Source organism: Odontomachus brunneus, unplaced genomic scaffold, assembly GCF_010583005.1.
Source record: "Odontomachus brunneus isolate Ranch 3 - 2012 unplaced genomic scaffold, Obru_v1 Obru_scaffold_009, whole genome shotgun sequence".
Classification (NCBI taxonomy): Eukaryota; Metazoa; Arthropoda; class Insecta; order Hymenoptera; family Formicidae; genus Odontomachus; species Odontomachus brunneus.
The window spans coordinates 410-26,502 of NW_022639459.1; the positions used below are offsets into that span (position 1 = coordinate 410).

At 40.7% G+C, this 26,093-nt stretch overlaps 3 protein-coding genes across 4 annotated transcripts; all 3 read left to right on the top strand.

Annotated features, from left to right (window-relative positions):
* Positions 1 to 2,407: 2,407 nt before the first annotated feature.
* Positions 2,408 to 4,005, top strand: LOC116840282 (diphthine methyl ester synthase). Of its 2 annotated transcripts, none has more exons than XM_032806808.1 (4): positions 2,408 to 2,705; positions 2,859 to 3,035; positions 3,291 to 3,555; positions 3,743 to 4,005. In XM_032806808.1, the coding sequence occupies exons 1-4, from the start codon at positions 2,571 to 2,573 to the stop codon at positions 3,955 to 3,957; spliced, it is 792 nt and encodes a 263-aa protein (XP_032662699.1). In that variant the 5' UTR covers positions 2,408 to 2,570; the 3' UTR covers positions 3,958 to 4,005. The 2 variants fall into 2 exon arrangements, with proteins under 2 accessions (XP_032662699.1, XP_032662698.1); XM_032806807.1 differs by having other exon boundaries at positions 2,411 to 2,705; positions 3,234 to 3,555.
* Positions 4,006 to 4,319: 314 nt separating this feature from the next.
* On the top strand, positions 4,320 to 16,737 carry LOC116840281 (A-kinase anchor protein 12-like). Its single transcript, XM_032806806.1, has 6 exons — positions 4,320 to 4,654; positions 5,778 to 6,653; positions 6,846 to 9,259; positions 9,570 to 12,842; positions 13,136 to 13,529; positions 14,244 to 16,737. Exons 2-6 carry the CDS (start codon positions 5,809 to 5,811, stop codon positions 14,989 to 14,991), a joined length of 7,674 nt encoding a protein of 2,557 aa, XP_032662697.1. The 5' UTR covers positions 4,320 to 4,654; positions 5,778 to 5,808; the 3' UTR covers positions 14,992 to 16,737.
* Positions 16,738 to 16,832: 95 nt separating this feature from the next.
* LOC116840247 (putative uncharacterized protein DDB_G0274435) lies at positions 16,833 to 25,558 on the top strand. The gene is made up of 5 exons (XM_032806742.1): positions 16,833 to 17,010; positions 17,131 to 17,167; positions 17,290 to 17,419; positions 21,618 to 22,199; positions 23,938 to 25,558. The coding sequence occupies exons 1-4, from the start codon at positions 16,833 to 16,835 to the stop codon at positions 22,032 to 22,034; spliced, it is 762 nt and encodes a 253-aa protein (XP_032662633.1). The 3' UTR covers positions 22,035 to 22,199; positions 23,938 to 25,558.
* Positions 25,559 to 26,093: the final 535 nt, after the last annotated feature.

Genomic DNA, 26,093 nt, shown 5'->3' on the forward strand with positions numbered 1-26,093 from the left:
AGAAATGTATTTCCATTTATCCTTGATATGACCTTGATATGACCTTCAAATGGTCAGGTCGAAAAACTAAAAAATCCCTATGCTCATGTAAAAGGTGCCATTGTTTAAGAGCCCATTGTCAAGAAACAGGTTCTGCGGTCAAAAATAGGGTTTACTGATCAAAAAATGCGTTATGAGCCTCAAACAACCTTGAAAATTGACCTCAAGGTCAAGCTAGTTAAAGTGATTTACACTTTTACAATTCATTGACTTTGTTTAAGCATTATGCACATTTGTGTTACCCAGAAAACCACGTCATTTCAGAAAAAGTACACCAGATCGTTTTTCAGACATTTCACCTTCATTTTTGACCTTTCCAAGGTCGCAAAAACAATTTTTTTATAAGACAAGTTTAATATAAAATTTTCCGCTCTTTCGAAATCCGCAGTCAAAAATAAGGTGTCCCATTAGAAAAAACCATCGTGACCTTGAAGTAACCTTCAAAATTGACCTCAAGGTCAAAACCAATGGTACAATTGAATGACCCCCTCTGTCCTGGTCAACTTTTATCTAAACCATTTTTTTGTAGATACCGTAATTTGGAAGATATTCGGATCCATAGACTAAAATGACTCACCCTGTATATATATATATATATATATATTTATATATATATATATATATATATATATATATAATCAAGTAATTATGCTCGTACAAAACCTCCACAATGCAATGTATAAATTCTGTGATGTAAATAGTCATAAGATCAAACTTGAATCAACCTTTAAAGAGATATTTTTTAATAACTATGTTAGCACTTTCTGTTTATTTCATCGATGTGATAATATAATAGTCGTGAAAAGTGTACCATTTTTAATACATAAGTATGTTAAAGATAAGCTTCAGAAGAAACCACAGCAATTTAGTTCTGATTATTATGGGAAAATTAAACATTTTGCAGTAGCATAATATTATTTCTAAGAAATAGTTTTTCATAAATGTTAATTTTTGTTTTCCGTTATGGTTCATACTTTTTTACGTTTTGCAAATACACTAGTATATTATATATATTTTGTGTACATACAAATGGTGTGAATATTTTTAGTATTGTTTTCAAATACGCATCCATTCACTCTATAACAACGTATATATATGAAATAATTTGCAAAATACAAAAAAATCAAACAATTAGTGATATTACTGTTTATATTATGCAAATTACGACCAAAGAATGTTTAATTGTTACTAATTTTATTTTAATTTTGTCACGTTTGTGATTATATCCTTGCGTTATTTTTAAGAAACTTTTAATAATTTCTTTTCTTTTATTATATATTTATAATATTTCTAATATTTATCATATTTATTACATATATTTTAAGAAAGTATCGATGTGATCGATGCTTTTGTTCCTGCGTTTAGCAATCAATACAATATGTTTCATGTTTCTGTGATATTAAGAAACCGTCTTATATATTATTAGCTTTTAAGAGTAAATTATTTCTGTTAGCAAAAATTTTACGATTGTTCGTAGTACATATAATGATTAATAAAGTTACTATACTAATATAGTTTTAAAATAAAACTGCCTTTTCATATTTATTTCTCTTATATATATTTTATTTTAGTTACTGACCCATTGAAAAACTAACAAGAGAACATACAGCTATACTATCCCAGCTAGTAAATATAACTCAAAGTTATCAAATACTCATATGTTAAATGTTTAATGTTTTATTTTATAGATAAGTTAACAAAAATTGAGATATATCGAACATCTAAATAACAAGAACATTTAGCATACCCAATTGCATCAACGTTTTTATGGTTTTAAGTGAGATTTATGTATCTATTTTTATCTTCCTTTCTAAATAATAAATAAATAAATAACATTTATAAGTCTCTCTTACAGCAAAAATAACGTTAGTGCAATTGGGCGTTAAGCCCAATGTCCACGATACTAGAAATCGATCCGAATTCTCGGACCGAGAAATATGTAGCCAATGAAAATGCCGCCTTTCCGTAAAAGCTGTAAGTTAATTGCTACACATTTTTCAGTCCGAGTTCTCGGACCGATTTCTAGTATCGTGGACATTGGGCTTTAAGATACCTTTACATGGGAGCATACCTTTACGTCGAGCGTTAAAACGGTAGCCAATCAACATGCCACTTTCCGCAAGAACTACAAGTATACTTCTAGGACCTGATAACGCTGGAACACTCCCATGTTGGCACCTTAAAGCCCATTCTACAATTGCGTGAACGCGGATGTAAGTGGTTGTAAGTGATTACGACAACCAATCAGAGTAAAGCAATCAGTGAATAAAACATTCGGATTGGTTGACCTTACGTTCACGACTACGCTTACGCAATTGTAGAATGGGCTTTAGCTTTTGTAATTCACATATTCACTACGCATCTCATGTATACGCACACACACAATCCAATGTAGTACACGTGCCATCCCACTAGAATCGCGGCCTGTTACCCTTTCTTTAACACGGAACTAACATTTCTCTTTATATATGTTCTGTGATGTTTGCTTTTAGGCTTCTCTCTGGTAAATGTTAGCTAATCAATCATAAATCATGTTTTATTTAATAGGGTTAGGGCTAGGCGATGCGAAAGATGTTACTGTCAAAGGACTGGAGATTATCAAAAAATGTAAACGCGTGTACTTGGAGTCTTATACCTCTATTTTGACAGTACAGCAAGAAACTTTGGTTTGTACTATTTCGCAAAGACACTTATTATAACAATGAAAGATAAAGCAGTTTGATTTATTTTCATACAACAAAGTAATAATTATGCAGTTTAAAGTACAAGTGGATATGATTATATTGAATGTATTGGATATGATTATATTGAATGTTTAGGAAGAATTCTATGAACGCTCACTGATTATAGCTGACCGTGAATTGGTGGAAAGTTATGCAGATGAGATATTGCCAAAGGAAGAAGATGAGGATGTAGCTTTATTGGTAGTGGGAGATCCCTTTGGTGCTACTACACATACAAACTTAATACTTCATGCAAAGGAAAAGAAGATACAAGTATAAGCAAAAGAAAAATATTTGTTAGAGTTATTACTTTTATACATATATATATATATATATATATATATATATATATATATATTATTTTTACAGAATTGTTATTTTCAAGGCATATATATGAGAAATTACTTTGTAATTTAATTGTATATACTCAATAGAGATGAAACTATTTAAGAATAATACATTCTTAACCAGGTAAAAGTTGTACACAATTCATCGATATTGTCAGCAGTTGGATGTTGTGGCTTGCAGTTATATTCTTATGGAGAAACTGTCTCGATTCCATACTGGACCGACACTTGGAAACCGGATAGCTTCTACGAAAAGATAGTTTCTAACAGACAGATGAACCTGCATACACTGTGTCTCTTAGATATCAAAGTTAAAGAGCCTACTTTGGAGAGTATCTTGAAAAAAAAGAAGGATTACATGCCTCCTACATACATGAGTGTCAATGAGGCAGCTAGTCAGTTGATAAAGATACTCAACAATCAAATTCAAGATGGTCAGATTACAGGTTTATAACTTCAAATAATATCACATTCAAAGGAATGTAGTCATGAGCAGCTGCATTCAAAGGAATGTAGTCATGAGAATGTAGTACAAATAGAAGCATACAGATAATTATCTAATATTTAGTCATAATAATTAACAAAACTGATGTCTTCATCTGTAATTAATATTCTATTTTTCACGCTTGATAGAATTCACTGATCAGTGCTTAGCGGTGGGCCTAGCTCGAGTGGGTTGCGAGGATCAACGTATTCTCGCCTGTTCTCTGCGAGATATGACGAGTGTCGATCTGGGACCACCGTTACACTGCCTCGTCATACCAGCTAAGAAGATGCATCCTCTAGAGATCGAATTCCTAAAGCAGTACGCTCTCAGAGAGGAGCAGTTCAAGGAAATGACGCAGTAGATGTTATTTTTTTACACATTAAAAAATAAAATCAATTGTCTTAATTAATTGTGGTAATTATTTTTATATAACGTTACTTCTGTAAAATGTAAGATATCGACCGTAAATGTATGTTTATTTTTACGTTTGGCGCGTTTAATATTTTAATAAACTCCGTGAAGGAGTTCGCAGCGAGTTCTTATCTGAAGGACATGATCTTACCGCACGAAACTTCTGAGAATATTCGCGGATTATGTCATTAATCATTCGGTATTCTCGGTTACGTACCGGATAATACATTTCGATCGAGCCACCTCGTTTTATGGAAGTTTCGTGAACGAAATTGAGAGAGAGAGAGAGAGAGAGAGAGAAAGAGCAGTCGCCCACCGTATATCGTGCTTACGTAACTCGCGTTATTACTCTACTATCTCCAAGCTGATTCCATATTTAAAGTGGTACGTGCGTGTGTAGTTCCGCGGTAAAGTCACGTGGCCGTCAGGCCGCCAGCTAATCAATGGAATAGCATCGACCACCGCCGTCCCGACCAAGCTGGTGAAGCGGTGATTCAGTTATACCACAGGGGTGCACACGCTCGGTGGTGGCAACCCTTCTGTGTTATTCACCTACAAGTACGTGGATACATCTGGCTCTTGGAACGTGGAAATTCACGTCCATAGCACCGCTTCAATTGATGATGTCGCTTCTCATACTTCTACAGGTACACGCATCGTATGAGCATCTAATTTCACATCCTGCCGTGACTATACTGCACCTTGACATGCACATGTGTGTGTCTATATATATGCATACAATACACTTAAAAAGTTATCACGTTCCTCTCAGTCACTCTGTAGAATGTCACAGATAAATTGTAGGGGAAATCGTAGAGGAAATTGAATTTTTTTGTACAATTGTCTAAGAAGTTCGAAAATAAAGTTGTATTTATCTTATTTGCGAAAGTAAAAAAAGTTATACACGAATTAAGAATACCCAGGTAGCACAGAGAATTAAACAAGAATTCAAAAAGGATTCAGTCGTATATCGCCAATTCTGAATTCATTTTCAGATGCAAAAAGAATTTTTTAGAGTTCAGTTCGGTGAAAAGAATTCCTTTTGCATCTAAAAATGAACTCAGAATTGATGACATGCAACTGAATTTGTTTTAATTCTCTGTATTATCTAGATAGCCACCACTTCATTTTCAACCCTTAACTAATTTTTCAGGAACGAAGACCATTTCAAAGTATAATCTGCTACTAGCACTAAATATCCATGAAATTTAAAACGTTTATGTTCCATCGTTCTGTCTTTTTATTCACAAAAAATACTTTTTTAATCACCCCTTGCAAGAGATATACTTTGGAACTGAAGCATTTTAGGACATACGTTCAAATAAATTTTTCTTTTATGTAATGAAACACGTCCTACATTTTCGACATGTATTTAAAAAACATCCTGTATAAAAATTACATTGAGTGAGAAATTATAATATTAATTTGTAACATTATTAACTATAGTGTTCTCACACTAGGTACATATACTATATTATAATTACTATTAATTATATTCATATCACACTTACTTATCATCGTAAAAATGTATTATTTATTAATATATAATAAATTATTTATATTGCAATAACACAAACATTTAGACAATTTTTCTATTCCATATATATGCAAGTGCGAATTGACATCGACAGAATTTCGTTAGAATCATCTACGTCCTTGAAGGAGAATTTATTTCGCGTTGTATGCAGCGATGTAATGCGTGACGCATGAAGAAATGCCGCAAGTAGTAAAATTATTCAGAAATAAAAGATAATATCGCATATGTTATAGCGTTTACGGGATATACAGTAAGGCATGCACAATGTTGAGTCCGACTCCGCCTGTAATCAATCGTCCCAGCCTGCATCCTGGCGCAGGATACTTCATAGGGCCGCGGGTGCCTCAAGGGCTCGCGGCTGTGGTCGAGGGACTCACCAGAGAGGTGCTGCGTCACCGTCCCGAGGACATATACGTTTTCGCGGCTCATCATTTCGAGAAGCTGCTGAAGCTGCGGGAACAGTACCACGCCGAGAAGTATCGCAACATTCGCGAATTCGATGACGACTTTCGCGATTTCAATCTGTGGCCCACCAAGGAGTCCGGAGAAACCAGAGTATCACCGACCAGCGGTTGGCCCTTGGATAAGGAGATCAAGGCCTTCGAGAGACGCGGCAAGGTGCCTACCGACGTGGAAGAGAGCCCGGAGGACGTATCTACCGACAGGGAGAAGCGGAAAGCGTCGAGGCAGACATGCACCAAGAGTTCGTCGAGCGCGAAAAGAGCCTCGAGGAGGTCCACCAAGGACAAGGACGCGGCGTCGGACTCTCGCGCAACGAAGATCATCTCGCAAATGTCCGCTCTTCGCGGCTCTAGCAGGACTATCCTGACGAAGGACATCAAGCAGGAACTCAGGAAGAACAAACTGAACTCCGGCGAGAAGGGAAAACTGTCCGACAGTGTAGAGAAGGGGATCCGTGGCGAGAGGCGATCCAGGACGAAGGTGTCCAAGACGGATAAAAACGCCGAGGAGGAGATCGAACGTGCTGCGACGACGACCACGGGTAAGACTTCCGCACGAAGACCCTTGAAAAAAGTGCGGCGAATCGAGACCGAGTTCGAGACCGAGACGGAGCGCGAAATCGCGTCGAAGGATAGACTTGGAAATGGGTATGTGACGAATATTTTTGTTGTGGCAGTTGTTTTGCATAGTGATAATATATATTATAACTTTTTTTCATATAAATCCTTTCCAATTTTACTGTGTTTTGAATTGAAAGAATAAGGATTAAATTTTAAGGATCAATTTTGAGGATTAATTTCTCGATGACAACTCACGAACTTCCGCTCTCTGATTACTAGTTACGAGAGAACGAGCGTTAAGGGCGACAACCGAGAGGCGGCAACCGCCTGTAGCAGGAGCAGGAGATCGGAAGCGGCAGCATGGCCCTGCGAACATTCCTCGGAGAGGAAAGTCTCGTCAAGGGCGCTCAGCATGGATCGCATCAGGGCGTACGTGCTGCGCAAATTCGCGAGCACGGCGAGCTTGGAGGTGCTTCGCTCGCCCACCTACGTGGAGGAGGTGCAGGAAGTGATCGATCGTGCGGCGCCGATCATCAAAGAGAAGCTCGAAGAAATCAGGAAGCCGCGGGGTAAGCGCTCACGCTCAGTCGACTTCGCCTGGAACGAGGAATCCTTTCGCCGCTGCGTCGCCAAAGACAGCAGGAGATGCGGCGATCGCGACGAAGAAGAGAAGGGTAAACGGAAGAGCTCTGGTAACGGAGCTCTAGAACAGGAGTTCAACGACGCGAGGAGGGAAGATAAATCGGAGAATCAGTCGGCGAGACGGGAAGAAGTAGCCTCGAGCGCCGAGAGCGAGGAGAGACGGCCAGGAAGACGCAGCGCCGGCTCCGGCAGACGATCAAGAAGGCGCGAGAACGGCGAGCACGGCGACCTCGGGCTCGCTGATCGCGTCGACGACGATTCCGAGCACAGTAACAAATCGGAACAAGAGTCCGGTGCGGGACGCGACACCTTGGAGGCAAGACTGACCGCTACGCAGAGCATCCTGGAGGGCATATCAATGTCGGCGTCCGAACTGAGCGGCGCTCGCAAGGTCGACTCAGCTGGCGACGAGCGTGACGAACGAACGGTGCCGTCCGAGGTCTCCGATCACGTCAATGTGGTCTCTTTGCCGATTGTCAGGCCGCCGTCGTCCAAGAGCTGCAGGAACGCCGCCAAGAACGGCTCGGACAGTCTCACCTTGCCGCCGATCTCGCCGGAAGCTCCGAGGTCGACTAAGAAGAAGGACGAGCTGTCGCTGCCGATCTTGCCGAACGGGAACCAGTCTGCCAAAAAGTCGCAGGAGCAGGATGGCTCTAAGGACGCCGAGGAAGCCTCGACGATGCGTGATATTACGAGCGACATGGAGGACATTGCGGTTCTCCCGGAAGACGAAGAAGAACAACTTGCGACCGCAGATGCGAGACAGGATCCAATGAGTGATCATCAGGACTTGATGTCGGACGCGAGGCCCGGGGAAGAAGACGAGGATATAGAAGAGGAAGCTCTTTGGAAAGACACTCCGCGGGAGCTCGCAGGAAAACGTATAAGTGACGTTTCCCTCGATCAAGATCTCAAGGAGTATCGAAAGTTAACGGAAGCGGAAGAGAGAAGGGCGGAGGAGGTTTACAAGGATAGCTTAAACGTAACTCCGGAAGTAGCGGACTTACCTTTGAGACCGGATTCGTTGGAGTCTGGTGAAGAGGAGCGGGATAAACTGCAGGACGAGGATGCCGATGGTGACGTCGTGCGGAACCAAACATTCGATGATCTGAAGGACAGGTTGATCGAGATCGAGATGGCGGAGCGAAATATCGAGAAGGCCTTAGCTGGCCAACAGACTGCGACGTGTAATGATGAAGCGATGAGCGAAGCGGGAAGGTCGACGAGTGTTGAGAAAATGGATGAAGCGAGGAAATCGAGTGGTGAGGCAGAAAAGGTTGCCAGTGAGATAGGAGAATCGACAAGCGAACAAGGGACACCGAATGAAGAGAGAAGATCGATGAATGAAGAAGAAAAGGAAGAAGAAGAATCGGTAAATGGAGTGCAAGAAGGGAGCAGTAACACAGAGAGATTGACGAATGAAAGAGGAGTACTGAGTGAAGAGGGGGAATCATTGAACGAAGAAGAAAAAGAAGGATCGACAAATGAAGCGGAACCGTCCACAATGATAGGGAATGAGGAACTGACTGAGGAGAAAGGATCTGAAGCTCAAGTTGGAATATCGATAAACGAAGCGGAAAGGGTGCTAAATGGCGTTGAAGAATTGATGGTTAAGCGTCACATGAAAAATCTGGAATCTACAAACGCACAATATAAGATCAAAAATGGTCAGACTGTCGAAGTATCCGTTCACGGGGTGGATGACAAGGACGACGCGACGGCGTCGAACGGTAAAAGCGTGACGGCGGGTGCGTCTTCGCAGACGACAGGCTCCGGGAACGCCACGGACGAACAACACTTGACAGTGAGTCCTCCGACGAGCGGAAACGGCATCGGCAAGACGAAAGCGCGGAAGAGACGGGAGACCAACGAGATACCGGCAACCACGCCGTTGTCCTTGAAGATCCCGTTCGCCTACGTCCTCAGCGAGGGCTCTCCCTGCGAGATCCCCGATTCCGTGACGACCGTGATTATTCCGGACAGGCCGTGCCCGTCGCCTGTGATTTCCGAGATTGACGATCGTCAGCCCGGATTGACGTATTTTCCAATCGGTAAGTTACCCAATAAATGTACATTAAATTAAACCCCAAAAATCAAGTTATGTAAACCCTAACTTAAATATGGATAAATTTTACCTGGCGCCTTTTTATTTGTTCATAACTTCCGGGAAAATGATTGAAATTTGATACTTTTCTTCTAATTGCTGTAGAAAATATCGGAAAATAGGAATCCGTTATTTTTTTACAATTCAATGAAGTTGAAAAAAAGTTGTAATGAAAAAAATATGTTTTTAAGAACGGTTACGTTTGATGAGTTGATCTGGCTAAATTTTACTCACGTTTAATTATGTTTACCGGGAAGAACGAGCTGCTCATGACTATGTCGTCGAGGATGTTTCGTCGAAGGACGAAACGCGGCAGAACGAAGGACACGCTGAATACGATATGGAAGTTTTTGGCGAATATATCCATCCAGAAGTGACGGCTTTATCAGTCGATATCGACTTTGTGCATGGCGCGAGAGGTGTGAAACCAGGCCAGGACATACTGGTCGTCCACCAAGATTTAGATAGGATCAAGGAAGAGGGTGAAGAAGAGGAGGAAGACAAAGAAGACGGCGAACGAAAAGGAGAAGAGGAAAGCTGTTTGGAGAAGGACAATGGAGACGGAGAGGCAGTTGAGACGGCAGTTGGACAGGTTGAAGAGAAGCTTGAGGATATCGTGGAGCATGAAGAGGATGAGACCAATGCGAGGACGATTGCCGAAAAGTTTCCTTCTTCTTGTGTTCCCGAAAGTGAAGCTTTGCCCGAAACTACTGAGAGCACCGATTTGACGAATGCAGGCAAAACGGACGTTGCAGGGGAGTCCAGAAGCACGTCGGATAATTTATCGGAGGTGAACGGGAGTAGTCAAGATGTCCACACGACCACCTCGAGCGATGCGAAGGAGAGCACCGCGAGTAACCAATCGATCGAGAGCTCGAGTATCGGCAGGCCGATAGTACCGGAGCTGAACCTAGATTCTCTTCAGGATAACACAGTGTCATCGTTCAAGATGACGGCGAACGGCACAGCGACGAAGGAAAGCAACGGCAGTCCCAGGGAGAGCGACGCCACGATGTCCTTGGTCGAGCCGTTGACTCCCGACGAGAGGTTGACGATGGGAAATCGGTTGATGTTGGCTGAGCGCGAGCTGGAGTCCCCTGTCGAGGAACTGGCATTGGGTTCACTGAACTTCCGAGCGCAGTCAGACATGCCGGAAGCTGATCAGCTGTACCCAGCGGAGCACGCGGAATATGAGCTGCTGGAGAAAGATCTGTTGTCTTCGGAAGCTGTCTTAGAGGACGAGGCTCGGGAAGAGGATGTCATTGCTTCAGTTTCGCGAGAGAAGAGGGAAGCGGAGGAATTGGACAGCGAAGAGGAGATCGCGAGAGAATTGATAAGTTTCCTGAATAACGACACACAACTCTTTGTTAGAGAATCAGATCGCGCTAGGAAACTCGAAGACTATGAGAAACCTATCAAAAGCAATTTGGACGTAGATGGAACTAGTCGACCGTTATCGGACTTTGTCCATTCTATATCAGTTGACCAAGCAGAGAAAGAAAAAGGCGACGTTCTTTCGGAGCAATCCGGAAAGTTAGGTGACGAAGATGTTTCAAAGACTGAAGCAGTTAGTGAGTTATCAGATCACATAGTGGATAGCAGTCAAGAAAACGAGGATGAAGATGAGGTGATGGTAAACAAAGAAACAGAAAATCCCGAATTGGAAGTCGAGCAAAAAGAACACGTAGAAAACAACCAGGTCGCATCTCTAGTAGAATCTCAACAGGACGAATTTTCAGCTAAAGATAACGCGGTAACAAACGAAGAAACTGAAGAACCTAAAGAAGTCGAAGAAGAGGAACATCTAAAAAGTAGTCAGGTCACACCTTTAGCAAAATCTGAGCGAGATGAGTCCTCAGTTAAAGATAACGCGGCAATAAACGAAGAAAGTGAAGAACCTAAAGTAGAAGTCGAAAAAAAGGAACACATAAAAAGTAGTCAGGCCACATCTCTAGCAGAATCTGAGCGAGACGAGTCCTCAGTTAAAGATAACGCGGCAATAAACGAAGAAAGTGAAGAACCTAAAGTAGAAGTCGAAAAAAAGGAACACATAAAAAGTAGTCAGGCCACATCTCTAGCAGAATCTGAGCGAGACGAGTCCTCAGTTAAAGATAACGCGGCAATAAACGAAGAAAGTGAAGAACCTAAAGTAGAAGTCGAAGAAGAGGAACACATAAAAAGTAGTCAGGCCACATCTCTAGCAGAATCTGAGCGAGACGAGTCCTCAGTTAAAGATAACGCGGCAATAAACGAAGAAAGTGAAGAACCTAAAGTAGAAGTCGAAGAAAAGGAACACATAAAAAGTAGTCAGGCCACATCTCTAGCAGAATTTGAGCGAGACGAGTCCTCAGTTAAAGATAATGCGGCAATAAACGAAGAAAGTGAAGAACCTAAAGTAGAAGTCGAAGAAGAGGAACACATAAAAAGTAGTCAGGCCACATCTCTAGCAGAATCTGAGCGAGACGAGTCTTCAGTTAAAGATAACGTAGCAATAAACGAAGAAAGTGAAGAACCTAAAGTAGAAGTCGAAGAAGAAGAGGAACATATAAAAAGTAGTCAGGTCACGCCTCTAGCAGAATCTGAGCAGGATGAGTCCTCAACTAAAGATAACGCGGCAACGAACGAAGAAACTGAAGAATCTAAAGTAGAAATCGAGGGAAAGGAACACATAGAAAGTAGTCAAGTCATATCTGTAGCAGAATCTGAGCAAGAATCCTCAGCTAAAGATAACGCGGCAACAAACGAAGAAATTGAAGAACCTGAAGTGGAAGTCGAAGAAAAGAAACACATAGAGACTAACCAGGTCGCACCTCTAGCGGAATTTGAACCAGACGAGCTTTTAGAAAAGAATGGAAGTCATGAGATGTCCGATGAGAAAATTACAGATGAGCGTGACGCTGATATCGCCGGCGATCAAGAAAGTCGAGAAGACAAGCAAATAGATGAAAGTATCCTAAAGAGTCAAAGCAGCGAGAGTGCGAGTAAAATAGAAGAATTTCATGAAAAACAGGAGGAGGACAAGCACGAAGAGTGGAAAGATAAGGGAAAATCCGAAGAAGAAAATGTGATGGCGCAAGAAGAATGTCAAGAAGAAGAGTTAAATGATGAGGGAAAACGCGAGCGAGAAGAATCAATAGCGAACGAAAAAGATGAGCAGGAACACATGGAAGTTCAGGAAACACGGGAAGATGTGCCGAAGACATCGACAGAAGAAAGCGAAGATGCTGGACAGGACGAGACTCCTTTGACCGAGTCGATTACTGATGACACTGCCGCAAGAGACGTGACGAACGAGAAAGAAGAGACGGACGACCTCTCGGCAAAGTTGGAGAGTGTTCACGGCCCAATAACGAGCGCAATATCGACGCAGGATCATCATTATGCTCGATATTGGACCATGGGAACAAAGTCGTCGACCGCTGAAACGGTGATCGCAGCTTTTGGTTCGAATACGAGTGCGGACGAGAAGACTCTTGACGATTCTTGGGAGAAGGACGATTTTTACTCGGCGGTTGTGAAAAGCCAAGCTTGTGAGTATCGCATCTGACATACAATTTCGAGAAATCATAATCTTGAAACTTGATCCAAAATTTTGATCCTACTTTCCTGCAATTTTCTTATTTTTTATTATACTCAAAAGATTATGAAATGCAGCAAGATTATTATCAGCAGCAAGCGATAGCAAAGTTCAGCCGAACATATGGATAAGTAGCGCAGGCACGTTATATTTATCGAAAATCAGAACAATAATATCAAAAGTATCGACAATATTTTAAGAGAGCCATGACGTACGATAACGAATAACAAGAATAATTTTTGGAAGGCGTCCGAGGATTTTTAACGCGTCGTCGTCTGCGGAGGGATCTTGGCTCGGACTCTGTTCCCAACGATATTCCGTTGACGCGGGGAACAGCTATCGCAAGAAGTGTGTTTATGCCGGAGGATCGATCGAGTTTACGTGAAGCCAGGGGCGGACGGCATCGTCTTCGACGGGAGGAAGCTCTGCGAAAGACCACGCTCTCCTTGGAGAACGCCTTCGCCACGGGTCGACTCCAGCACACCGGCGAGTTCCACGATTCTGTGCCGTTGCCGCTGTTCGATATAACGCACAGTGAAACTAATTCGAGCGACTCGCTGGACGAGTCTCTGGCTGAGGAAGAACTAACGAAGACTGACACCGCGAAATCCAGCACGTGTGAAACTGCAAATAGCAATTGGTAATTATTATCATCTTATGATTGTTATTAATGTAATGTAAAGTTACGTAAGAAGTTATTCAAGAATTACGTCACGCCATGAGGAGGGAGAAGGGGAGCAGAAATAAAGGCCATAAAACGTCACTCTAAATCTTAAAACTTACTTAAATTTAGTTTTATGTTAAATGTTAGTCTTTGAATATTTCTTCTTTTAAAAACATACACAATTGTTACTAATCAAAATTATAAAATAAAATATTTGATAGTTTATGTCTTGAAATTATTTGTATTTTAGAGCGAAAGGGAGGTAATTCCACACGTTATGTAATATTGGAAAGAAGTCTAAATACTTTATGACGAAATGTGATAAGGAGAGAAGAAGAGAAAAGCACTCAAATTTCACATGACGTAATTGTTGAATGGCCCCTAATTATTATTATTACGTTATTACTGTTGTTATTACATTACTTATTAATTATTACAACTGACAACTGACAATCTCGTTGTTATGAATTTAATTTATAATTCCCAGTGAGACAAAATGATGATCACATTATAACATTGTGCGCGTATTTAGCGTATGGGATAAATGTTTATTACGATAGAAAAGTCGTAAACTTAGTAAACATTTCAGAAAACCTTCAGTGATTGAGCTTTTTGAGTTCTTTTTAAGTTTTGAAAAACTAGGAAGAATTAACTCCTGCATCTAACGGATATGCTTGATATTCCGCGCAGTCACGACGACGAGCGTCGAGGATATCCTCGAAAGAGCAACGCCTTCGCCGGTCATTCCGAATTGCCGATCGTGATGCAGCTGCTGGCGGGTGCGTCCCGCAACTTCCGGATCAACCGGAACTCCGATCCCGATCTGAATCTGCGCGGCCATGGAGCGAAACTCGTGGAACCTGCGTTGGATATTCTGATGCTGGGCTACCCGAGGGATGAAGCGACCCTTCAGAATCGATACCTGAATTTCATCACCAGCGTGGAGGATATAGGCTCGAACATGGACTACCCGGATGTCGCGACGAATAGCGCGACCAACGCGGACGACGCTCAACCTTCCGGCGAGGCCTCAATGCCGGGATCACTCAGGGAGCCCTTGGCCCTTCCGGGCAGTCCTCAAGGTGTCGTGATCGAGGAGCTGACTAGCTTGGACGAGACAGCCGGGGACGTTTCGTCGTCGAAAGCGTCGACCGCGACGAAGACCTCGCTGGATACAAATAGCTCGGTGCCGCCGAAGGAATGTACCCTCGAGGACAAGAACAACTCAGAAGCGTCGCCGAGGACTAATCCAGCTGACAAGGATACTATAATCAGTGACCAGAAGAGTACGACGGAAGAAGTCGGGGAATCGGGTGACAAGTCAGCCGTCGACCGCAACTCCCCAAAGATCGGTTTGCACGCCGAGGATACGAGCGGAAGCTCTAGTGCGATCTTCCATGACAGCAATGGCCACGAAGGGGAAGATGGAAAGACGTGAATTGTTGAGGAATCGGCGGAGTGAGTCGGAACAAGGATTGTGGCCTGTGTGATCGGTCGATTAGTTCCTTCGATTATATATATATAATCACATACACACACACACACACACACACACACACATACACACACACAGAGGGATCATTCAACAATTACGTTCACAAAAGGAAGGGAGTGTCGATTAGTTTGCATGATGTGATGGGGAGAAGGAAGGTGAAGTTTATGAAATGTCACAAAATATTTCGTATCTAAATTTTTATATCTAAAAACTATTATATCGTATCAAAATAATTTAATTCTGTGTTAATCAGAATTATATAATCAAAATATTAATTTTACAATATGTGTATTTCTTTTTAAAACACAACTTTTACTAATCGAAATTGTAAAGAGTAATTAGTTCGATATCATGCCTAAAAATTATTTGTATTTTAAAAAAAGATAGGAACATGGAGCCCATCTTTACTATCTTTTATTAATAATTATATTATTTCTATTAATACAATTTACAAGATTATTAATTTTATTAATAAATTAATAATTTTAATAATTAATTTTATTAATAAAATTATATTCATAACATTACTCACAATATAGTTATAAACTTATTTTTCTTGTTCTATGTGAAATGGATAATTTTATATGTCATATAATATCAGGAAAATTCAAATAGTTTGTGAGAAAATATCACAAAGAGGCGAGAGGGATAAAACATATTCAAATTTCGCGTGACGTAATTGTTAAATGGCCCTTTAGGATTGTTGCTTGTACGCGTACTGCGATACTATTTGTTCGAGGCGTCACTGTCATTTTGCAGCACTTATAGTTTTAGCTTAAGCTAATAAGTCCATAAAGGACATAAAGAAACACAGGTTGTTTCATATAGATTTTGATTTCTAGGATTTACAATTTCTAGATTTTGACTTCTAGGATCTAGAGGCCGGGAACCATACATTTTTCTTACCGTCAAAAAACATTCTAATGATAGGAAAATAAACTGGTTAATTTTCTTACTGCTGAAGAGTTTTACCGCTTACATTTTGCAACGCACTTCCGGCCTGCTTTAATTTTAAAGCATTAATCAGACGACACGAACAGATTAACTCTCAGGAATAGTTTGAAGTGTGTACACGTACGCGACACGACGTTAGTTACTAATAAACATATAAGCACTATCGTGTTCGTCGATATATGAATATCTGGATAGAGCATTCGACTAGACACGACCTTCTAATTAACGCTAAGGGGGAAGTTCCGTTTTTTTGCGATTTCTTCGGGAACATTCGCGCTGCAACCGTGACACTTGCAATGAACTAAAGTAGCATTTTTTAAAATAATATTTGTCACGTTAATATATTGTATAAAATCAACGTAATTACTTGCAAAATAGTAGAGGAATTTCTTGTTCAGTTTGAGCCAATCTACACGTACACAAAAGTTTGATACGTTATCATCAGAGAGACACCCTGTATATAAAAAATAGAGAGTGCCTTGTGAGAATGGTTTTCTCAAATAGACCGTGACATCTCCCGAACGTGTTAATTAACGGTACACACTTCGTCCAGACATTCATGCATCGATGACCGTATTATACGAAACGTACATATCATATGAAAGAAAAGGATGCAACGACCTCTAGATTCGTAACTGTGCGACACACTATCAATGAACGATTTCTTCCTGCTTTTGCCACTTACGCAGCGCGGAGATGTATCTTTGTACACGCAAGATACAATAAATTGCATGTCCATGCGACATAAATCAATTTGCCTTCGTCTCTCGCGTACATCATCCATCGTAAAAGACACTTAAACGCACACACTTCCAAGGGACGTTTTGTGGATGTCTTGGAGAGGTCCTTATGTCCTCAGGACGTCGCCAGGACGTCCTCGAGACGTCCCTTGCAAGATCTGTGTCTTGTTTGGGGAAGAGATCAGGGTGAGTTCCGAACTGAACGACCGGCCGACGGTGTTTTGCATTTCAGCCGCAGATGTATCCGCGAGGAATGCAAGCGCTTCAGGTGCGGTTTTCGCAGTACACGGACCTTGAGCACATATTTTTAGTGCCTGCCATTATAGAGAGAGAGAAAGAGAGAGAAGGAGAACGAGAAAACGGGGGAAAACGAACGGTGATCATACAGTATCGTCGTCACCGCGTCCAGTGAGCGGGGATCCAAGGTAAGGGCACGACGTCGCGGTGACGTCAACGGGGCGTCGCGACGCCGTCGCTGCCACTAGCTGCGACTCGTTGCGCGTAGACATCGCCGCGGACTTGTCGCGCTATCCGCTCTTTTTCACAGTGATCGTCGTGTATCAGTGGACGCCGTTGCCTCTTCAGCGATCCCGTCGCTTCCAGAACGAGTCACACGCTCGCGAGCGATCAGCTCTCTGACTCGATCGCGTATTTTATTCAGCCGGTGTGTTCTTGAGGTAAGCAAAGTCGGCAAACGCGCGCGCGCGCGCGCGGACGCCGTGAGAGACGATACGGACCAGTTTTGGGAAACTCGCCCGAAGAGCCATAACATACAAAGTTTCATGCTGTCCTTAGTTCCCTTTCAAATCAAATTACGTTACCAGTGAACAGCAAGCAACAGTAATTACATCAGTGTTGTAATGTCTCGCTCGATAATGTAAGTGCAACGCACCCCATGTTGTGCACAACTGTTACATTATCGAGTGAGAAAACTTTAAAATTTCATACTGTTCTTATCTTATAATTTATCTTTTAATTTAAAATTGCTTTTCCCAACAAAATTCAACTAACAGTAACGTTGCATCGATGTTACAATTATCCACTTAATAATGTAAGTGCAATATAATCCACACAATTGTTATACACAATAGTTACATTATTGAAGGAAAAAGCTTTAGAGTTTCTTATTCCTCGTTTAATTTAAAATTGCATTTTCCAGTAAACGCTAATTAACATTAACATCAATGTTACAGTTACTCACTCAATAATGTAAATGTTATGTAACACGTTGTACATGTCATTTACATTATTGAGTAGAAAATTATAACATTGATGTAATGGTTACTTGATATTTATGGGATTGTTTTCTTTTTCAAATTTTTACATACACTCACATACACGTGCTAGTTTCATAAATAGAAAGTCCTATTGATCCTTTTTGCAATGTCAAGTGAGCCTTCATTGGATATCGAAAGCAATGAAATTGACCGCTTTTTGGACAATGTCTTTAGTTGTTATTCTTTCAGTTTGTCGTTAAAGATATAGATGCATTATAATTTATCGTCAACGTTGTCGTTACAATTTACGTAGCATATTTTATAATTCATACGAGATCAAGTTTACATAGGACCATGTATCTAGGTCAAAAATAGAAAATAAAAATAAAAAAGGGCTAATAGGAGTTCAGGCACAGAAATTTTAATGCTATACAATCTAAGGAAATAAGTGAAAGTTTCCTATGTTGAAAATCAAATAATTTATTGAACATTAAAAGTGTAAAACATCAAACGTTTCGGTTCATCCGTGGATCCTCTTCATGTAACATGTAATTTTAAATAATAAAGATCATTTTAAATTAAGATCAGTGTAAATGTAATTTTAAATAATAAAGTATCAAGGTTTTAACAAGACCTTAAGATTGTTTGCAACCGAGACTGGGAGAAAAGAATTGCAAGACAAAAATGTGGAAAATTGTGTTAAATCCTGTCTGTGTCGACTTCTGTGCCTGCACTCCTATTAATCCTTTTTTATTTTTATTTTTGATTTATATCTTTTGAGTTCTTTTGTTTTTTTAATAATTTTACATATATATACATCGTATATACGTATATAAATATATATATATATATATATATATATATATATATATATATATATGTATACTGTATGTATATATATAACATATATATAACATGTACACTGAGAGAAAAACATAGTTGGAATAACTATAATCTCACTATATTTTATAGTTTATTTTGGCCTCAAACATATATTTATAGTTCAGCTAAACATGAAGATATAGCAGAATGAACACAGATTTACAGATAATCATTTTATTATTCTATGTGTATAGTAAAGCACACTTTGAAAATATAGTTATATATATATATCTATACTTGCCAAATATTCCAATTGTATTGACTATACAAAATAGTTAATTTCTCTTACCATTCAATATTTGCTACCTTACTATATTTTTTATTTCAAATAATTATAATTCTTGGTAAATATTTTACACGAGTCAATTATACTATGCTTATATTGTAAATATTACAAACATTATGGTGACATTTACTATCAAAATGATATTTCTAACTATAATCTTTTTACTATGCTATTATGGTTACAAATATCCTACATTTTTCTCTCAGTGTATACAGAGTGAAATTTATTACAATTTTCATAGGTCATTTTACGATTCACATAGGACAAAATTGTTTGCATATATCGTAGCGAGAAATGACGTCTGAGGAGAGACGAGCGGAAGTCCATTATCGATGTCCGTGAGTTGACCGGTCGAACGACGTACATATATCGTCCGATCGAGCATGTTTTCGTAGCGATGAGCACAGAAAAGTTATGAGTGAACACGCGCCCGAGATCAAACGATGGACGCAAGCAAATTGGAATGTACTTGACCATTCGTGCGCGGACTTTCGTCGCGCTCTCGCAACCATCAATCATCAATCAGCGTATACTGGCCTCAGGGCGGCGAACGTACTGTGACGCGAGTGTCGCGAGCTCACCCACGTGAACGAAATTAATGCTCGACCCGCGTCATATTACGAACACTTCGCCGAGATCCTCTACATATGGCCCCTCTATCTCGACGCGACAATTGGAGTCTCAAATAGAGAAAGAGAGAGAGGGACAGAGATTCCAATGAATTTCAATTATTATATGCGAGCTTCATTCACGTAATTAAACCAGATATTTGTGTCTTCGAAAAAGCGCAGAAGAGTTTGTATATAAAGAAGAAGGGAAGAACATTAAACTGACAAATAATTGCGGATTTCTTAAATATAATGAAACGATCGTATTTTGATGTTGTTATGATTTTATAAGATAATTTTTGCGAAGGGTGATGTAGAAGATTTAAACGACGCATACATTGTTTCATGAAATTATAACAACAAAATACAATTGTAGTTTTGATTATTATATGTCTTTGCATTTTCTTAAATTACTATTGACATCTATTTGAATCCAAGTTCTGCTTAGGTAGTTTCATTTTGTTCGTTTTTACTTATATCTTCGTATTTTGATTTATCTATTTGTTGTTTCTTTCTCTTTTTCTTTATAACAATCCATATTTAGCGCATTGGACCGGGAGGACGACTTCCGTATAAACAGACGAAATAAATAAAGAAACGAAATATATAAATTATCGATTTGGCGATTTTTCCAGAGTCACAACTGAAATCTCAGTCGATTAATGCCCGACACCGATGCACATTCCGAGATGCGATCTGATTTTCCCGCCATAAATAAGCGACGCGGGGCGAAAATCCGCCGTGGCTGCGGTCGCGAGCTTCGGTTTTAAGCACGAAGGCCATCGAACGCGGTCGTGGATCGTCCTCTGCCAAGTTTGTACGAAATTAACTATCCTCGGACGTACAGCACACGGAATAAGACGTGAAGCGATCGACAGCGATCTCCGTCCGGCGAGGCTCGCCCGCGCGGCATCGTCGTAGCATCGAGAGGGCTATCGTCGCGCAACGCGCAAGCGCGATAGATCCATCCTTCGTTCGAGACGGATAACGTCGGCCGCGCGCCAGTTCCCCACACCGCCTCCGGCCAGGAGGACGTGCGATAAAGGAGATCGCTGTGACTCGGAAGTGAGCGGAAGTGTCTTGCCGGAGAGAGAGAGAGAGAGTGGATTCGGGCTCGAGTTCTCCCGTTCTTCCACGTCTCGGGATCGATCCCCGCCGCGCGAATCGCAAGAAATAACCGCCGGGCTGGTTCTACCTCTTCTCGAAAATCGATATTTATAAATCAACGCGAGGATCATCGGGTCGGTTCGATCGCGCGTCCCACTGCAACACATCCCCGCGAATAATTTACGCGGTCTGCACTGAGATTTTTTTATTCATAGCTACGATCCGAGCCCTCTCTTCCTCTTTCCCAAACTCTCGGCCGAAGGATCGATATTTTTTAAACAATTATATAAATTCTCTCGGGGTGATCTCCTTCCTGGAGAATCTTCCCGGAAAAAGAAGTCGTTCTCTTTCTCTCTTTCGTAGCAGCGTCAACATTTATACATTTCAGCTCGTCATATTTCTGCCATTTTTGTTTTCTCTTTGAAGAAAATTGAGAAAATCTGCGATCCGACTTAGCCTGCGGTTATACGACCGATTCCGCTCAAGCGAGCGTTCAAATTGGTCCGCTCCCATTCTCAGGAGCGATTTGTAAACTCGAACGATCGGGAATAACTTCGAGCTGTTTCCGTTTCCGCTCTCAACATCTCTATAAACAGGCGTGGCAGGCTCTCAATCACTTCCGGGAGCGATTTTCGTAAATAATCAGGAACATTGAGTCTCCCCAGTATCAGGCTTCGCCGAATCTCCCGGGGGACTCGACTCCGCGCGCTTTTTAAACGGTGCTAACGCGGAGCTTTGCGAGATCTCAGAGTTCAGAGCCTCGTTCATGTCACAGGCTCCGAGCGAGGAGGCCGATGAGATGAAGGCCAACACCGCGGCGACGAAGATCCAGGCGAACTTCCGCGGCTATCGCGTGCGTAAGCAACTGAAGGAATCGTCCACGTCGCAGCGTCGTCGTCAGCAGCCGAGTCAGCAGCAACAGCAGCAGCAGTCGAAAAAGATACAGCAACATCAGCGGGATCAGCAACATCAGCGGGAATCTCGGGAGCAGTCGAAGCCGAAGGACGCTTTCCTGAAAAGACAGAACACTCGCGAGGCGCTCGAGGAGAAGTCGGCGACGAAGATCCAGGCCGGTATCCGCGGTTTCCTGGTGCGAAAGAGACAGCAGGCCGTGCAAGCAGCGGCGACGAGGATCCAGGCTGGCTTCCGTGGCTTCCGAACGCGGAAGTTGCTGAAGCAAAACGGCCAGTAAAGGCTGCGCTCACTGGTGGCCTCTTCCTGGAACGGCGACGCGGGGCGTCGCCGTGTGCAAGAGGTGCTTCTCCCGATATTATACGCGCTTAGGCGAAACAGAAGGCCTCGGTAACGTTAATATGATGTCAAACTGACGAGAAGACGATCGAATCGCGGTCGAAAAGTGAGTTTTTACGGTCATCCCTAGTCGAAATTTTTTAGTCCTACTTTTGACTCGAATTCTCTACACCTGTATATCCTGAAGGATATGTTTAATACACATGGAAACTGAAGCTTCCACTTAGCGCCTCTAAATAGTAGAAAACGCACGAAGATGCCACTTGTAGGTTCTAGAGGACCTCTTGACAAAGTTGGTAGGCTAAATTAAGAGAAAGTTAAATTAAGAATTAGAAAATATTGATACACAGGCTTCAAAATATCAAAGTAGACGTTAAATGAAACACTGAGGCCGAAAGTAGGATTAAAAATTTTGACTCGAGATCTTCTCGTCATTTTGAAGTTATTGTGCTTTTTTATTCTATCTGGGTATGAGATTGGAGCAAAAGGTTTGTCAGATAAAATAGAAAACAGAATTATCCAATTCAGAAGAAATCATAATTTTTACGAACAAAATGAACAACATTGACTCGATATTTTTTTAAACATCTAATGAAAGAACTCACTATCTTTTTTAATATCTATAAATTTCCTACAGGAATGTAATAGGAAAATGACAAACCTTTCTCACCAACCTGATATAAAATTTGACCAAAGTATTGCTTATTAGTCGAAAGATTTGATTCTGTTTCCTGCTTCTAAACGGGCTACTTTTGCATGGTAAGAATTTTATAGCAAAAATTGCGATAGAGATAATTACTTTTTCTACAATAAAAATTATGAAATTATAAAAGTATTACTATAGAAAATTACTGTAATTTACAGTAAAATTATTATACAGGCTGTCTGACGATTAATTAATGAAACAACGCTCGGATGCAGATAAGTCTTATCAAACTGATGAACGAAAAAGTCCTGTATATCATTTCGCAAATTTCGTAGTAATTATTAGGGAGTTGATTCAATAACATTAGCTAATGAGTACGTGGGACGAACTTTATAGGCGAGGTCTCATCCATGATGGCTTAAACTTATTAACCGTCCGTTAGCAACTGCAGGTGGTACATGACGCTGGATGCATGCCGTGCTGGATAACACAGTTAAGTTTGCCAAAATAGCAGGATGACGTCGAATGACGTACTAATGACGCATTAATGACGTCTCTAACGTCAATAATACGTCAATAATATTGTGATTCAAGGTCATCATGTTTGCTTCATGCTGTGTTCTTAACAAGATAAGTTCTACTGCTTGATCTGAGATTTCCGGGTTGGTGTCACGTCCTTGGATTTGTTTCCGACGTTTCGTGGACATTCCAGTTCATTTCTTCAGAGAGAGAAACGAATTGAAAACTCTACCAGCTTATTTCTGTTCTAACAGCTTATTTCTGCACTACTAAAAACCACGGTAAAATTGAAAAAGAATTTCATACGACAAAAAGCTATAATATTCTTATGCGATTGAAAACAGCGCGAATCTTTCCATTAAGCGACAGAGCTTGCAAAGGCTGAACCTCGCATGAGCCCGTGGAACGTAAACAGATAGCGATGATCACGACGATGATCGCGTGCTAATATTAATTAAGGCACTCATTAACTGCTGCTACTGGAGAAAAATGTTAAATGCTGCACATGTGCGTGCCGCTGCATATCTCGCTGGCGGATGAGGCTTTTACGAACAGTTTAAATATAACGCCGAGCCTCCCGAGCCCTTGACCCTTAAATTCTCAGCACCGCATTCTGGCACGTATCTCTCAACCTTCCTTGTGTATTTATTCTCATACCGTGTGTCCTTTTGTTTTTCAGTGTTTCGCGGTCTCACGGTCTGACTCAGAAGACGTCTCGGTAACAGAGATGTGTGGACGAGAATGATGATTTTGATCGAACCACTTACGTTACAATTCACGATACCTGATATGCGCGCTTTTGGATTTCAACCTCGTCGACATTTTAGTCCTACTTTCGCGCTGAACTCTTTAACATCTGTATATTCTGAAGGGTCAGTGTATATTTGATACACGTGGAAACTGAAATACCACTTAACGCCTCTAAATGGCAGAAAACGCACCAAATGCCACTTGTGGATTCTAAAGAAGACCTTTCGCCAAAGCTAGTTAAACAAAATCAACAGAAGTTGATACAAGCTTCAGAGTGTCAAAGTAGGCGTCAAATGGAATATCGAGGTAGAAATTAGAATCAAAATTTCGACTCGGGCAGCTGTATCGATAATTCGCGAACCCAAGCAGCATAAATGTCCGAGATACGTCTTCGAGACGTTTTAAGTAGAATATCGTCTCCAAGATCTCTTTGAAATATTTGTGCTGTATGGCAAACGTTGCCTTTCGTGGAAATCGTTATTCCTTACGTTTGTTTTCATACAATTTGACCGTTTCTACTCTCGTCTGTTAATGACGACTAGCGAGAAAAACGATGGCAGGAGGACGACAGATCGGAGGTGATGCGACCTGAAGCCAAGGAAGCGATCGATACGCATATATGCAGTAGAAGTTAGCTATCATTATGATAGGAATTACCTAAAATATCTTTTGTTATGGACTTATGTAATTTTTTATGTAATTAATGCGTTCACCACAGTGACGCAGGTAGATGTTGAACATGTTGAAGATGTTACGTGACGTTGTATAACTGTGAAACTATAATAATCTTGTTGATATTTTTATGACGCATGTAGAGAATATAGTCGTATATTTTTCGTCTGAAGCGCAGTTATTCTTATACACTGTCTTCTAATATTCCTTCTAATATTCTTACTGTCTATCTGCAGAAAGCGATAATAATGATAGTGATAAGAACAGGGTTGGGTAAGTTAACTTTTTTTTGACTAAGTTAAGTTAAAGTTCATGGCTTTGAAAATTTAACTTAATTACGATAAAGTTAACTTAGTTAACGATAAAGTTATTAAAGTTAAAGTTAATGAAATTAATTGAATTAAAAGTTAAGTTAATAAAAAATGTAATTAAAAAGTTAAAAGTTAAATTTATTTCATTTCATGACTTCAGAGTTTCAGTTTCACAAATAATGGAAAAACTAATATATTGAAAACGTGTTTTATTTACAGATACTTATTAAATTTAAGTAATAAAATCTTTGAAATTTTTATCGGACATTTTTCCTCGAAGATTGTCGAAAATGAGCCTTCCAGCACTAAACAGCCTTTCGACATCTCGCGACACCTTCATGGCATGGTTAACTTCAAGATAATTGAATTGAAAGTTAATAGTTATCCATAAAATGTAACTATGTTAAGTTAAAAGTTAAGAGTGTAAAAATGTAACTAAGTTAAGTTAAAGCTATTTAACTTTTTAACTTAACTTATAACTTTTTAACTAGTTACTACCCAACCCTGGATAAGAATATTTCACAGCGCGATTTGAATTTGGCGAGTAATAAACTTTTAGACCTCGAACGCAACACAGTTATTTCAGCGCACACATTCTTACACTCACCGACTTCTGAGAACAGCTGAGAAAGCTAACTCGACGCTCTGTGCAGCGAGCATTGCTTAATAGAAATTAATTTGTTATCTGTCGATTGGCCGCAAAACAAAATCATTATTCATCGTATTAACGCATTATGGATGAGCGGTATTTCTGGCCGGCGGCGCTCGGCCGCGGCACGAAGAGAGAGGAGATATGTCGCTTTCGACATACAATAACATGACCTGAAACCACATTTGTGTCAACGAGATACTTTATGGGATGCATATCAATTTGTTGTGACGAACAAAGGAACACGCGGCACGGCCGAAAGGAAAGACCGTGCGCAAAAATTTCTTCGGAGAAGATATAGAGAGAAGCGCGAAAAGCGCTCCTCGTCCCGTCGTCGCGCGTTGTGCAGATACAAGAATTATTTTTGCTTGTTATCGCGCGCGCGTAAACAAAATCGTTTCGTCTCATTTATCATCGCGAAAGGCGGCAATTCCACTTTATTTACCGTCGCAG